General features: G+C 39.9%; 1 protein-coding gene across 2 annotated transcripts in view; it reads left to right on the top strand.

Moving 5' to 3' along the window:
* The window catches only part of MEGF10 (multiple EGF like domains 10), a 179357-nt gene that overhangs the window by 84237 nt on the left and 78321 nt on the right, over positions 1-16799 (top strand). For both annotated transcript variants that reach the window (XM_005907538.3, XM_070374059.1), the window contains exon 5: positions 11009-11101. In XM_005907538.3, the coding sequence (XP_005907600.1) occupies positions 11009-11101 (93 nt within the window). The remainder of the gene's footprint in view (positions 1-11008; positions 11102-16799) is intronic.

Below are 16799 nucleotides of genomic sequence, written 5' to 3'. Positions count from 1 at the left end.
GATATTCTCGCTTTCCTGAGACCCTCCTTGTTCTCACTCCAGGTGGGATTAATTGCTCTCTTCAATATTTTTATAACTTTTTTGAGATGTAGTTCAATACCACAATATTCAACCATTAATAGTTTAGTGGGTTTTAGCATCTTTACAGAGTTGTACAACCAGCACACAATCAATTTTAGAATATTTTTATTTCCTCAGTAAAACCCTGTACCCATTAGCCATCACTCCACATTCACACTTAGTCCCTCCCATCCCTAGTCAACAACTAATATACTTTCTGTCTCTATAGATTTGCCTATTTGGATTACATATAAATGGAAACATTGAACATGCTTCGCAGTATTTGTGCATGTAGTAGGGTATTGTTAATCGCTCATTTGTGTCTGACTCTTTACCACCCCATAGACTGTAGCCCACCAGGCTCCTCTGTCCAAGGGATTCTCCAGGCAAGAATACTGGAATGGGTTGCCATTTCCCTCTCCAGGGGGTCTTCGCAACCCAGGGACTGAACCTGGTCTCCTGCGTTGCAGGCAGATTCTTTAACTGTGTTACACCTGCATTCCACTCTCATTTTTTGGCTTTGGGGAGCCTATATTTGACTTCCTTTGCAGACTAAGAGCTCCTGGTCTGCCATTTTTGTGTCCGAGGTAGCGTCCAGGAATGTGCCTCCTACCTCAGTAACCTCCTTGAATTGAAGGAAAAGGGAATCCATTCCTTTTCATAAAAAACACAAGAAGGCAGGCTGCAATGTAAAGTTTGCAAATATGAAAACAAAATGATTCCTCTCTGTAGTGAACACTGTAGCAACAATTTGACTTTTAGAAAGACATTGCATATAATTGGCCACAAACAAAAATATGGAGTGGATAAAATTTATCTTAGAAGTCAATTCTCTACCTTCTCTGTTTTTCTCATCTGAATCTTCTAACTCCAGACTTGCAGCCATCTAGCATACCTGCCCCAGTATCTGACCCAGTGAAGCTGCTATTATCTTTTCTTTCCTGCCTCCCCACTCCCATCAAAACTCATCAGACATTTTGGTCAACTGAGATTCAGACACCTGGAGTAACTCCTGCTGCCTCTAATGTTACTGCAAATATTGGGAAAATCATTCCATTTTCCAGGTCCCAGTTTTCTTATCTATATATAAATCTATATTCCTCTGTAGCAATTCAGAATAAAAAATGAGCAAAATAAGGTTTGTCACTTTTTATTCATGACACCAAGATAGACTTCTCAGGAAAGATGGATTAGCTGGAAGGTGTGTGTTTCTCAGTTCAGTCACTGAGTTGTGTCTGACTCTTTGCAACCCATGGACTGCAGCATGCCAGGCTTCCCTGTCTATTATCAACTAACTCCCAGAGCTTACTCAAACTCATGTCCATTGAGTCGGTGATGCCATCAAACCATCTCATCCTCTGTTGTCCCCTTCTCCTCCCACCTTCAATCTTTCCCAACATCAGGGTCTTTTCCAATGAGTCAGTTCTTCGCATCAGGTTGCCAAGGTATTGGAGTTTCAGCTACAGCATCAGTCCTTCCAGTGAATATCCAGGACTAATTTCCTTTAGCATTGACTGGTTGGATCTCCTTGCAGTCCAAGGGACTCTCAAGAGTCTTCTCCAACACCATAGTTCAAAGGCATCAATTCTTCAGTGCTCAGCTTTCTTTATAGTCCAACTCTCACATCCATACTTGACTACTGGAAATACTATAGCTTTGACTAGATGGACTTTTGTTGGCAAAGTAATGTCTCTGCTTTTTAATATGTTGTCTAGGTTGGTCATAGCTTTTTTTTCCAAGAAGCAAGCATCTTTTAATTTCATGGTTGCAGACACCATCTGCAGTGATTTTGGAGCCCAAGAAAATAAAGTCTGTCCCTGTTTCCATTGTTTCCCCATCTATTTGCCATAAAGTGATGGGACTGGATGCCATGATCTTAGTTTTCTGAATGTTGAGTTTTAAGCCAACTTTTTCACTCTCCTTTTTTACTTTCATCAAGAGGCTCTTTAGTTCTTCTTTGCTTTCTGCCTTAAGGGTGGTGTCATCTGCATATCTGAGGTTATTGATCGTTCTCCCAGCAATGTTGATTCCAGCTTGTGCTTCATCCAGCCCAGTGTTTCACATGATGTATCTGCGTATAAGTTAAATAAGCAGGGTGACAATATACAGCCTTGACTTACTCCTTTCCCAGTTTGGAACCAGTCTGTTGTTCCATGTCCAGTTCTAATGGTTACTTCCTGACCTGCATACAGATTTCTCAGGAGACAAGTTAGGTGGTCTGGTATTCCCATCTCTAAGAATTTTCCACAGTTTGTTGTGATCCACACAGTCAAAGGCTTTGGCGTAGTCAATAAAGTAGAAGTAAGTGTTTTTCTGGAGCTCTCTTACTTTTTTGATGATCCAACGGATGTTGGCAATTTGATCTCTGGTTCTTATGCCTTTTCTAAATCCAGATTGAACATCTGGAACTTCTTGGTTCACGTTCTCCAAGCCTGGCTTGGAGAATTTTGAGCATTACTTTGCTAGCATGTGAGATGAGTGCAATTGTGCAGTAGTTTGAACATTCTTTGGCATTGACTTTCTTTGGGATTGAAATGAAAACTGACCTTTTCCAGTCCTGTGGCCACTGCTTAGTTTTCCAAATTTGCTGGCATATTGAGTGCAACACTTCCACAGCATCATCTTTCAGGATTTGAAATAGCTCAACTGGAATTCCATCACCTCCACTAACTTTGTAGTGATGCTTTCTAAGGCCAACTTGACTTCATGTTCCAAGATGTCTGGCTCTGGGTGAGTGATCACACCATGGTGATAATCTGGGTCATGAAGATCTTTTTTGTACAGTTCTTCTGTGTATTCTTGCCACCTCTTCTTAATATCTTCTGCTTCTGTGAGGTCCATACCATTTCTGTCCTCTATCAAGCCCATCTTTTCATGAAAGATTCCCTTGGTGTCTCTAATTTTCTTGAAGAGATCTCTAGTCTTTCCCATTCTATTGTTTTCCTCTATTTCTTTGCACTGATCACTGAGGAAGGCTTTCTTATCTCTCCTTGCTATTCTTTGAAACTCTGCATTCAAACGGGTATATCTTTCCTTTTCTCCTTTGCTTTTGGCTTCTCTTCTTTTCTCAGCTATTTGTAAGGCCTCCTCAGACAACCATTTTGCCTTTTTGCATTTCTTTTTCTTGGGGATGGTCTTGATCCCTGTCTCCTGTGCAATGTCATGAACCTCCATCCATAGTTCTTCAGGCACTCTGTCTATCAGATCTAATCCCTTGAATCTTATTTGTCACTTCCACTGTATAATCATAAGGGATTTGATTTAAGTCATACCTGGATGATCTAGTGATTTTCCCTACTTTCTTCAGTTTAAGTCTGAATTTGGGAATAAGGAGTTCATGATCTGAACCACAGTCAGCTCCCGGTTTTGTTTTTGCTGACTGTATAGAGCTTCTCTATCTTTGACTGCAAAGAGTTTAATCAATCGGATTTTGGTATTGACCATCTGGTGTGTTTCTAGTGGACAGTTATTTTCAAGAGATGGATCATGGAAGCATTTTTCAAATGAACTTAAATACATTGATTATAATATATCCTTTTAAGACACAGTAGGTATTCTGTTTAATGATGCAACTGGTTTAAAGGAGTCTCTAGTCTGTCCACTCTTACTTTAACCTTTCTGCGATACCTTAGGTGTAAATCCAAAGGGAAATGTTTGTGGCAGAAGAGAAAGCTATTGAGTGTAGTTAGTGGCTCCCAGTATTAAAAGCAAGTATTTACAAGTGAAAGGAATGAGAACCATGTAACTGGTAATGGGATTTAAATGGATTTAGGAACTAAGGCTGAAACAGGATCCTAATTAGAGAAGATTCCAGGGTCATGAGGTCAGTCCTCACCTGTCCATCAGGCAGACAGGCTGTCCACAGCTTTCACTTCAAAGATAGAGCGTGTTTTTCTCATCAGTGTGTCTTGCCCCCAGTTCTTGAGGGAGAAGATGCCTTGCCTGTCCCTGGCAACCTGATGTGTCTGCAGTGGTATACCAAATGGCTCCACATATTCGGCTTACATCAGTGTCTAAAAGATTACCGAAAACTCAGAATGTGATTCTTTACCATTTTCTTAAAGAGAGATGTGAAAAAGAATCATATTGGGTAGACTGTCTTTGTTAGCATTTTCCTGGTATTAATTGCACTTCTGAAAATAAGAATGGGGCTTCCCTGGTGGCTCAGTGGTCAAGAATTTGCCTGCCAATGCAAGGGTCTCAGGTTCGATCGCTGATCTGGGAAGATGCCACATACTACAGAGCAGCTGAGCCCCTGTGCCACAACTACTGAGGCTGTGCTCCAGAGCCTGGGGGCCGCAACTACTGAAGCCCGAGTGCCCGAGAGCCCAGGCTCTGCAACAGGAGAAGCCACCTCAATGAGAAGCCCACGTACAGCAACTAGAGGGTAGTCCTGTTCTCTGCAACTAGAGAACAGTCAGCAATGAAGACCCAGCACAGGCAAAAATAAATAAAGAAATATTTAAAAGGTAGTAATAGAATAGGGAATAAAATGACAGTTTCCCACGGATGAGAAAGCCATACTTGGGATGGTTCTTTTGTGCGTCTTGAAATTTAAACTGTTGAGCATTTGCTACAAGTGACCGCTGTTCCCTGTCTTCTTTTCCAGCTGACTTTGGAATTTCCTATATGACAAATTCATGTCTTTAACTCACCATGGTTTCTTACGTGGAGGTTGTTAGTCCTGAAAGCTCAGCACCCAGAGTAGGTAGCATTTGAGGCTGAAAGAGGAAAATGAAACTAGGGTAGAGGTCTAGCTCAACCAGTTTCCTAGAGGGAGAGTCTGTGTTTTTCGCCACAGATGCTATGGTTGTTTTCCTGCAACTTGGAGAATTGGTACATCAGAGAACATAACGTTTTCTAGCTTGCTCTCATCTCCTCCATTGTCTCCCTTTGCTCTCACTGGTCTGTGGGTTCTTGATGAGAAACGTTGCTGGGTGTGGGGAGTCCCGAGCTATGGGACAGGGCGTGGAACAGAGATGATGCTTGTGGTGCAGTCTAATGCCATGTGGATTCACATAGCAGTAGAATTTTGTGTTCTTTCCTTTGAGGATCTGTACCAACAATATATTTCATTATTTAGATCATTATTTGACTTTCGGCTTCAATGCCTTGAGGTGATTCCTTTGACTCTAGCTTTAATGAAGGGAAAAAAATCGTTAGGAAAGCAGATTGCGCCTTCCAATTCCTAATTAACTGGCAGTCTAATTTGTTTTCTGCTATCTATTTATGTTTTGCTTTAGACTTTAGCCAAATGTTATTTCAAGGTTTTCATAAAAAAAACAACAACAACTAGATTTTAAAATTACCATCATAGGAGTTTTTTTGTCTATTACAATTGACTAGTCTTCTTGGTGTTCATTTCATAAAATACAGTTTGTATCATCAGGAATCAAACATGAGAGCATTTGTGTGAGTATTCAGCAATCTCAAAGCATTCTGAAGCAGATCTTCTTTGATGTTTACATGTAGAAATTCACTTAGTATCCTTTCTTGGAATCCACAAGAGTAACAAAGAACGATCAATTGGTATCCAAGCATACGCAATTCTGATCCCTAACCTTTTGATACCTAGGTTTAACTTACCATGCATTTTTTTTTTTACCCATTTTAGTAATATATTAGAGAAAAGGTTCTAGACCGGTTTGCATCGTCCTTTCTCTCTGGTTGATTTAGGTGGGTACAGTGCAAAATCTTTTGGTGTCACCCAGGGGCAAAGAGCTAAACTACACCTAAAACCAGTTTACTTTGTGGTCTGTATCGTGGCTGTGCGTATCAAAGACATAGTTTGGAGGAGAGAAAGATGTGCAGTAAAAGAAAGCATGAAGGAAGATAAGGAATGAAAAAAATGAGAGAGGAAAAGGGAGAGGAGCAAATCGAGACTTGCCCGTGGAATACCCCCCAAACTCCTCCTCTCCTGGCCACATGCTCTTTGTAGATATAAACCCCCAGGTTACTGTCATCCAATCCAGTGACCTGGGTACCCAGAGGTTTTCCAAGTTTCAAGTGGTGGAACTGATTTTTTGATCAAATGAAATTATATGGAGATGCCTAAGATTTAAAGACAAAGTTGTGTTTTATTAATATAAATTTACCTTATAAGTTAACATTTATAATGTTCGCTTAGTATACAGTTAATGGGTGAGAACAAGAGTATTTTAAATAGACATAAAAATTGAAATTTGAGAAGATGAATGGTACTTCTTTTCATCTACCACTATATGCAATTTCTGTGTTTTCTTTTAAATGCACAGTAACAGAAAACTCTGGTTTCATATTAAAGAGAAATAGTATCGAATTTTTAAAACTTCTCAAACTTGGAAGTGGAAATAGAATTTTAAGTAGATTTACTATCTTGAAGGAGGAGAAATTGAAAATTGGATGTCTGAAGACTGATCATTAACAATATGTTGCAAACATAGATGTCATCACTGCATTAGCCAAGTTGCACCAAATACTGTCAAATTTGCATGTTTACAAAGGGTGCCAGCATCCTCTGTAAGATGTGAGTGTCCTGGGTGTGCATGCTAGCATGTAACAGTGTGATTCAGGATCCAGACCATCCCCTGCACAATTAGGGGAAATTTTATATTATTATAAGATACACACACACCTATATATATTGTTGAGCCAAAAGTGATCATCACTTTTAAGGTTTCTATCAAGAAAATTTAGACATGAAGAGATATAAGGGAAAGACATTTTAGGTGAAGAGAAAGCAAAAGCAAGAATAGAAAGAAAAATAAGTGGAAGTGAGAAGATCTGTCTGGGTGCAGTGTTTGGAGCAATATCTTTGGAAAGAGAGAGAGATACTTTGAAAATCAAAGTAAAGTATCAGGACTTGATTCTGAGAATTAGGGGGGAAAGGTTTGTCTAGTCAAGGCTATGGTTTTTCCTGTGGTCATGTATGGATGTGAGAGTTGGACTGTGAAGAATTGATGCTTTTGAACTGTGGTGTTGGAGAAGACTCTTGAGAGTCCCTTGGACTGCAAGGAGATCCAACCAGTCCATTCTGAAGGAGATCAGCCCTGGGATTTCTTTGGAAGGAATGATGCTAAAGCTGAAACTCCAGTACTTAGGCCACCTCATGTGAAGAGAGGTGGAAAAGACTCTGATGCTGGGAGGGATTGGGGGCAGGAGGAGAAGGGGACGACAGAGGAGGAGATGGCTGGATGGCATTACTGACTCGATGGACGTGAGTCTGAGTGAACTCCGGGAGTCGGTGATGGACAGGGAGGCCTGGCGTGCTGCGATTCATGGGGTTGCAAAGAGTTGGACACGACTGAGTGACTGATCTGATCTGATCTGATCTGATTCTAAAGAAAGATATAAATTTGTTACAAGAAATCATCAGTTAGGTCAGCTGATGAGGACACTGCAACAGAATAGAGTGATCAAAATTTCAGGAAATACAAGTTTGCATCCTGTTAAACGTCCTATTACATCTTCTGGGCGTTGTGTGACATTTTGTGGGACCTTACATACTCCATCCAGTTATGGCATTTTTCTGTCTTGTACTTGCATACCTAAAATTTAAAGAAATAATAGTAAGTCCTTTTGAATGAATGACCCATCTACAATATGAAACATGCCTGGAAATGGCAGGAGACACTGAATCCTGAGATTGGCACATATCAACTTAACCTGGCAGCATAAGTCAGCATGTTATAGGGCAGTGTGTTCATATGTTACAGACAGATTTTGCTTTTAATTACAGTTACATATGTAATTATGGCTCAGTGGTAAAGAACCCATCTGCCAAAGAAGGAGACATGGGTCAATCCCTGGGTGGGGAAGATTCCCCTGGAAAAGGAAATGGTAATCCACTCCAGTATACCCTTGCCTGGAGAATCCCATGGACAGAGGAGCCTGATAGGCTACAGTCTATGGGGTTTCAAAGTGCTGGACATGACTGAGTGACTGAGCACATACATACAAGCATCTCCTTGGAACTCTAGTGTCAAAATCTCTAGCTCATATGGCTGGTACCCCACGCAAAATTGCTTGGGTATTAAGGAATTATTCTGGTAATAGGATGTAGACTTTTATTTCCTGAAATTTTGATCATTTTATTATGTTGCAGTGTCCTCATCAGCTGACCTACCTGATGGTTTCTTGTAACAAATTTATGTCTTTCTTTAGAATATTCTCCACTAATTCTCAGAATCAAGTCCTGATACTTTACTTTGATTTTCAAAGTATCTCTCTTTCCAAAGATATTGCTCCAAACACTGCACCCAGACAGATCTTCTCACTTCCATTTATTTTTCCTTCTACTCTTGCTTTTGCTTTCTCTTTACCTAAAATGTCTTTCCCTTATATCTCTTCATGTCTGAGTTTTCTTGATAAAAACCTTAAAAGTGATGATCACTTTTGGCTCAACAATCTCTCTCTCTCTCTCTCTCTCTCTGATAATCAGATCAAATCAGATCAGTCGCTCAGTCGTGTCCGACTCTTTGCGACCCCATGAATCGCAGCACGCCAGGCCTCCCTGTCCATCACCAACTCCCGGAGTTCACTCAGACTCACGTCCATCGAGTCAGTGATGCCATCCAGCCATCTCCTCCTCTGTCATCCCCTTCTCCTCTTGCCCGCAATCCCTCCCAGCATCAGAGTCTTTTCCAATGAGTCAACTCTTCGCATGAGGTGGCCAAAGTACTGGAGTTTCAGCTTTAGCATCATTCCTTCCAAAGAAATCCCAGGGCTGATCTCCTTCAGAATGGACTGGTTGGATCTCCTTGCAGTCCAAGGGACTCTCAAGAGTCTTCTCCAACACCACAGTTCAAAAGCATCAATTCTTCGGCGCTCAGCCTTCTTCACAGTCCAACTCTCACATCCATACATGACCACAGGAAAAACCATAGCCTTGACTAGACGGACCTTTGTTGGCAAAGTAATGTCTCTGCTTTTGAATATGCTATCTAGGTTGGTCATAACTTTCCTTCCAAGGAGTAAGCATCTTTTAATTTCATGGCTGCAGTCACCATCTGCAGTGATTTTGGAGCCCAGAAAAATAAACTCTGACACTGTTTCCACAATTTCCCCATCTATTTCCCATGAAGTGGTGGGACCGGATGCCATGATCTTCGTTTTCTGAATGTTGAGCTTTAAGCCAACTTTTTCACTCTCCACTTTCACTTTCATCAAGAGGCTTTTGAGTTCCTCTTCACTTTCTGCCATAAGGGTGGTGTCATCTGCATATCTGAGGTTATTGATATTTCTCCCAGCAGTCTTGATTCCAGCTTGTGTTTCTTCCAGTCCAGCGTTTCTCATGATGTACTCTGCATATAAGGTAAACAAGCAGGGTGACAATATACAGCCTTGACGTACTCCTTTTCCTATTTGGAACCAGTCTGTTGTTCCATGTCCAGTTCTAATTGTTGCTTCCTGACCTGCATACAAATTTCTCAAGAGGCAGATCAGGTGGTCTGGTATTCCCATCTCTTTCAGAATTTCCCACAGTTTATTGTGATCCACACAGTCAAAGGCTTTAGCATAGTCAAGAAAGCAGAAATAGATGCTTTTCTGGAACTCTCTTGCTTTTTCCATGATCCAGCGGATGTTGGCAATTTGATCTCTGGTTCCTCTGCCTTTTCTAAAACCAGCTTGAACATCAGGAAGTTCACGGTTCACATATTGCTGAAGCCTGGCTTGGAAAATTTTGAGCTTTACTTTACTAGCGTGTGAGATGAGTGCAATTGTGCGGTAGTTTGAGCATTCTTTGGCATTGCCTTTCTTTGGGATTGGAATGAAAACTGACCTTTTCCAGTCCTGTGGCCACTGCTGAGTTTTCCAAATTTGCTGGCATATTGAGCACTTTCACAGCATCATCTTTCAGGATTTGGAATAGCTCAACTGGAATATCTGATAATAATATAATATATAAAAAATATATACACAGTGTAGACTTACAACAGTATATAAATCACACTAAAGATATTTAATGACACAGAAAGTTTTTTCCCCATTTTATTGAGGAAATATAAATTGAAAAATATTATGATTATCTTTTTTTCCTTGAGACAGGTTTATTTTGCTTGTGGGTAGCTCCATTTTATTTTTATAGTAACAAATGAATTAATAAAACTTATCTCTCAAGTGGACAGTTTATACCATCCTTAAGTAGAATTTTGGAAGATCTTAAATCCAAACTCTTCTGAATTGTTTTCACAATTACTCATATATCCAGATACTTTAAAGAAGGTTTAAGCATGTGAGTGACACTAAGGGTGAGGGTAATACTGATGTTCAACATCACATCTTTCTGATGTCCCCTTCTATCTTTGTTTTGGAAATCATCAGTGTACCCATCTGCTCATGTTTGCAATGATATCCCTATCTTCACAGGTTGGGTCACACCAATGATATGCGGTAATGAAATGGGAACTGAGATTTACTATTTCCTAAAGACCTGGATGACATTTTTCAGCTCTTCCTCAACAGACGAAGGATTTGTAGCTCTGCTGTGTCATAGTTATGAATAACACATGCACAGAGAAATTTGACTTGTTTCTAGTAAAGGTATTATGTGAAAGGAGTACCTTTCGGTCTCCTCTGTTGCCCTGGAGTCCTGAGATCTTGCTTTGTGGTATGTTTGTGCATCCACATATGCGTCTGCTGGAACAAAGAGGGTGTATTTGATAGTCATTGATAATTTTTTTTAAAGTAGATCAGGCAATTTTCCTTGAAACTTCTTTCCTAACTTAGCATGAAGTAGAATTAAATAGTAGAAATGAAGGCATGTATTTGGAGGTATCAAAATAAGAAGTGGAATTGTTTGGTTACACAGAGGACTGCAAGAGGCCTGAGGAACGGAATGAAGAAAATTATCAAGCATGCGTGTTGTTTTTAAGCGATACTTGAGACTGATATGTGAAACAGCTGTGTTGTTGGGTTTTTTTTTTCTTGTGCCAACTTTCCTTATTTGATTGATTTTTCTCTCTGACAGCCCACTGTGCTGATAAATGTGTCCATGGTCGCTGCATTGCTCCAAACACCTGTCAGTGTGAGCCTGGCTGGGGTGGGACCAACTGCTCCAGTGGTGAGTGTACACCTGCCGTTGTCTGTCTCAGGATGTTTTTGCTGTATGAGCCCCTTGTGTCCATGGGTTTCCCTCTGCAGCCCAATGCAGAGTGTGGTGTGGATCCCCAACCCAGCTCACAAATAGTGTTTCTTTGAAATCTCGACATGTATTATACATAGAACTGTTGTGAATAGAGTATAAAGAAAGGCACTTGGAAAGCAGGAGATCTCAGTAATCTGATTCTGATACTTCTATGAATATGAATACATATTCCAGAGTAGGATCCAGAATTCAGATTCCTTCATTCAGTAACGCAGTTGTGGTAACACAGCTATTGTATTCTGACATCTGTTTTTACTCGTTCATATATCTAATATTATTTTCTTGGTGATGACAATTTACCACTTGTTGGTTTTAAAGCAGAAGCAAAATTGATATTTTCAATGCTTAACTTGTTTATTTATCTCTCAATTCTGAGGTACCAATAATAAGTACTTTCTCAGATAACTGGGGTGAATTACTGGTAGTAAATGAAAATTCATGCCATTTAGTACTAATTCATAATATATAATTTGTCTCCATTGTATTAGAATTATAATTCTAAGATGATGGTGTTTTGGATGATAAACAAATTGCACTTAAAATCCTGTATTCATGATTATGAGGATTAAATGATGGAATGTCATGTAATACAGTTGCTTTTCTAAATTTCACAGTTAAAACTTAAGTTTTCTGGCTAACTCCTTGCTGTGCGTGTAATTGTGTACTCTTCCTGTTCCTTTATACTTCATTTTGCCTTGAAAAATGTGAGAAAGAGCTCAAGTGCAACTCAATTGTAATGCATGAAATGTTAACATTTAGAGAAAGGGAATAATAGTTTTCAAATTACCAAGCTCTCATGACAAACACAGATTTGTCCTCGTTGCCACCAAAGAATTTCTGAAACCAGTCAAAAAGAACATCAGGCTATGTATAATAGATAAGCCGGTTTTAGGAATTTTTACTTGCTTCCCTTTGGAATTGGGGATGCTGTTCTTTATCTTGTTAGAACTACTTTGTTTTAGGCCTATGATTTCCTGGCTGTCTCTAAAACAGCATCAATCTCCTGTGCTATCTGTGCACAGAACATTCCATGTGAGAGAGCCTTTTTATTGTGTCTTAGGGAGTGTGTGTGCATGTGTCTCTGTCCCTGACAGGGTTCCCATTCCAATGGGTAACTGTCTTGCAGGGTTTAGTTTGGCTTCTGCTGGAGATCAGGAGGAGAGTGGGCATTTTGTTCATACTGCTGAGGCAAAATGTTTAGGATGTGGGATCTGGCTCATGTCCATTTTTTTGGCCAACTGACCTCAAATGCAATGTTGCTTTCACTGGCTTTTCCTGCTTAAAGATCAGTTGTGCCTACACATTTAGAAGAAAAATAACATTATTGTATAAACCATTGAGAAAGAGAAGAGTGGCTGTATTCTTCTTCTGAAAAATGAGATTTGTTATTACTAATTTCAGGGGGAAAGTTGTGGAATAATTTTAGTCATAGTCACACTTTGTCCCCTAAAAGCTGCAGCTTGCCTCGTGCTAAGAGATCAGGCTGAAGTGTATATAAATGAAAGGAAAGCCAACATGGGTTTCAGACCCTCTAGAACTGATTTAGGCCTTCTAGAAACAACTGTTGCTTTATTTTGGAATTGACCAACTTTTTAGTGAAGCCTCTAGAATTCTTCTAGAAAGAAACACATGTTCTTTCAATTCTGGGTGAAGATACTGAGGTGACTTTTAGTTTATTCTCCACAGCTCATGTTTTGGTATTATCATGAACAGAAGCATCAATAAACATGGACAGATACCTGAGAAAACATTTCTGACACCTTTTTTAAGCACCTACATTCTGTTCTGAGTCAGAGCACTGAATTTTGTTACCTGGGTTTTGTCTGTAGTTGTTACCCTAATATGCCTCATTAGGAGGTGTGTGATTTAATACTCTCAGCCAAATAATTCTTTTATATATATATATATATATATATTATTTTATTTTTTAACTCTACAATATTGTATTGGTTTTGCCATATATCAACATGAATCCGCCACAAGTATACATGTGTTCCCCATCCTGAACCCTCCTCCCTCCTCCCTCCCCATACCATCCCTCTGGGTCGTCCCAGTGCACCAGCCCCAAGCATCCAGTATCGTTCAGCCAAATAATTCTTGAAGCAAATGCATACTCTAGTAACCTATTAAGTAGCAGAGTTAAAATGACCTAGGTCCCAAGGATTTTTCTCTCTCTGTACCCTCCTCTCTGGTTATCATTATTCATATATTTGATACTATATGTTAGATTGAGAAAATGATTTCTTTTTTAGTTAGATCAGTTCCTTGTATTAGTCAGGGTCCAATCAGGAGACAGAAATTGCAATAATTTTTTCAACTAAACCTTTCATTTTGGAACAATTTTAGTAAAGTTACAAGATAGTAGAGAGTTTCCACATACCCACACCTGGTTTTCCCTTTAACATTTTAAGCTAGCATTAGCTTGGCAAAACTAATTGCCAAAAGAAATTGACCTGAATGCACTACTAGTTAGTTCACTACTAGTATATTGCTGTTAAACTCTAGACTTTGTTTGAATTTCATTATTATTATTTTTTTTTATTAAAGTCCTCTTTCTTTTCCAAGATCCAGTCCTGGTCACTATACTGCATTGTCGCGTCTCTCCAGCCCTCTCTGGTCTGTGACAATTACTCAGCCTTTGTTTTTCATTACCTTGACAACAACTAGCCAGGTATCCTGCAGAATGTCTCTCAGTTTGTGTTTTCCTCATGACTAGACTAGGGGTACAAGTTTTTAAAAGAATACCACACAGTTGAAGTACCCACCTCATGACATTCTACCAGGGGTATGATGATATTCACATGACATCACCGATGATGTCATCACTCGGTTAACCTTCATCATTTAGTGATGTGTAGTGTTTGCCAGATTTCTCCACATAAAGTTATTATTTTTCTCTTTCGCATTTCTATTCTCCAGAAATAAGTCAGTAAGTCTAGTCTACCCTCAAGGGTGAATGGTAGGGATTAAGCTCCATGGTTTTGGGAGGAGAGATTGTCTATGTATGTTATTTGGAATTCATCTGCAAAGAAGATTTATTTATTCTCTCCCATTTAGTCAGTCATTTATATCAGTGTGGGCTTATATATATTTATATGAAAAATCAATATATTGTTTCGTTGCTTAAATTGCTCTAGATTTGGCAATCGGGCGTTGTTTTAGGTGGCTTCTGTGACCTTTTGACACGCCCTGGTCCTTTTGTTTGGCTCTTATGTTTTGTTCTGTCTTTTGAGCACTTCCTTACTTTCTGCTACTGTCGGATTCTCCAGTCTCACTTTGTGTTTTTCCTACTTCAGTCCTAGAATGAGCCATTAAAGAATTGTATTTAGAAACCAAGATCTGGATACTGGAGGTGCTTTTTGCTCCTGGAAAATATTGTAACTTGAGCATGAAAGGTTTATTAAAAAGAATTATTAGCTGTAACAAGAAATTGTTGTGGGCATTGGCTAGTAGGAAGTAGACAACACTGAAAGGAATACAAGAATGGCAAATATAAGGAACACCCATACTCCGAGGGCTGAGATGGAACTTTCATGCAAAGAGGAAGCCCCAGTAGGGGTATGGTACAGACCTTATGAGAACACAGCCACAGCCTACTGAATGGCAGAGGCTGCTGTGGTTTACTCCTCATGGGACTTGCTGGAAATCTGCTGTCTGGAACTTGCTAGAAATCTGTTCTACAGGATGCTTGGGAAAGCTGTTCTGGAGACATGTCTTATCAGAAGCACTCTGTTACTGGTAGCCCAAGGGAGGTGCCCGGGATGTTGCAGCTAATAGGTGCTGCTCGTCACAGTGCACTGCAGGAGTTGAATGTTGAAGAAGTTGCCCATGCTGGAGGAGCAGGCACTTCAGGAGTCAGCTGAGCTGGCACACTAGAAATACAACGGGAAACGCCTTCCTCTTGCAGTGTCTCTGAGCACCCTAGGAAAGTGCTTAACAGTCAGCCAGCTGGCAAGGAAGGCTATTTACACGGCCCATATCCATTTTGTAGATAAAAATGGAGGATAACTTTAGCACTGAGAGGCAATAAAGTACCTCCAGTCTACTCCTTTGGGTCCTTAGGTCTCCTGTACACCTTTCTATACACATTTGAATTCTTGCAGATAAACAAAGCAACTCAGCATTTCCATCTAATAAAACACAGCCTGCCATCTTACAAGTTAGGATGCTCTTTGCTCTTTTCTCAAAATAAAGAGATGCAGGTACCAACAGTTGTAGTATCCTGTGCTGGTTATGTTAAATTTTCCTGAAATTCTTATGAAGTTACACTGAATATTTTGTTGTTGCTGTAGTTTAGTTGCTATGTCCGACTCTTTTGAAACCCCATGGACTGTGGCCTGCCAGGCTCCTCTCTCTGTCCATGGGATTTCCCAGGCAGGAATACTAGAATGGATTGCCATTTTCATCTTCAGGGGATCTTCCTAACCCAGGGATCAAACCCACGTCTCCTACATTGGCAGGCAAGTTCTTTATTCCTGAGCCACCAAGAAAGTCAAATATTTTGTTACCTAGATAGTAAAATTACCTTTCAACAACTTTTATTTTATATAAGATAAAATACAAAGAAGCAGAAGAAAAAATAGCTTCTACAAATAAACCTGTAGATGTCACAAGCAAAGAGAACTCTTTTCTGTAATGACTCACAGGCTGTACTTGTGTGTATGGACTCTTTCTTCCCCATTTCAGGTATCTCCCTTCTCAGCCCAGACCTCAGCTGCTTAGGGTTCTTTGCCTGGAGGAATGACTCAAACCTCCACTCCTGAATTCTCAGTTGTCCTGCCTTTTTTTGGTCATTGACCTTTCCATTAAGCTTTACTACTCGGCATGTGAGTTCCAAGAGGTGCCCCACCGAATCCCTTGGGTTCCAGACAGAGTTCAGCTTTCTCCCACTACGTAGCCGCAACCCAATTCCTGTTGATGATCGGGATAAGTCATTCCAACCAGAAGAATGGCTCCTTTAATTTACATTGTGAGTTTAAATAAATAAATTGATAACTGTCACACACAACTATCTGTCTTGTATATTTTTTCCTTCTGGATATATACATGGGAGATTAAGTCTGACAGTTACCTTCCCAAGCACAAGTTTACAAAGGCCGCCTTTGGAGATTTAGTATGACTGTTCACCTTGTCAGCAGATGGACAGATTCCTATATGTAGTATATGGTCAGAGTTTCTGAGTCTCAATGTATCCTCTGTATGAAACACCAGGTATGTGAGAACTGAGCAGAGTTTGTTTGCTTGGAGTGAAATCATGATTTATTCAACTAGACTTAGGCATATTGCTTCTTTTTAAATTTGATTAAATGATTTTTTTAAAAAAGCATACACATATTTTATGTTTATTGGCATCCTGATGTATACCCTAGCCTATATGATGTTAATCTGTCTTACCTCCACTTCTTTCTTTCCTCCTCTTTCCTGTTCTCTCTCTGTTCCTACCCCATCAATATCTTGGGTCTGTTTGTCAATCCTGGATTTCTCTTCTCTCACTGGATGATAACTCCTGGAGGGTAGGGTCTGTGTATTATTAATCTCTTTAGCCTCCACTCTGCTGTCATGTGACTGAAGCACAGTGAATGTTTGTTTCATTTAACGAGATTGAATGTGTGAC

Source organism: Bos mutus, chromosome 7 (assembly GCF_027580195.1).
Source record: "Bos mutus isolate GX-2022 chromosome 7, NWIPB_WYAK_1.1, whole genome shotgun sequence".
Classification (NCBI taxonomy): domain Eukaryota; kingdom Metazoa; phylum Chordata; class Mammalia; order Artiodactyla; family Bovidae; genus Bos; species Bos mutus.
The sequence above is the reverse complement of the archived record's forward strand: the minus strand, read 5'-3'. Positions and strand labels throughout refer to the sequence as shown.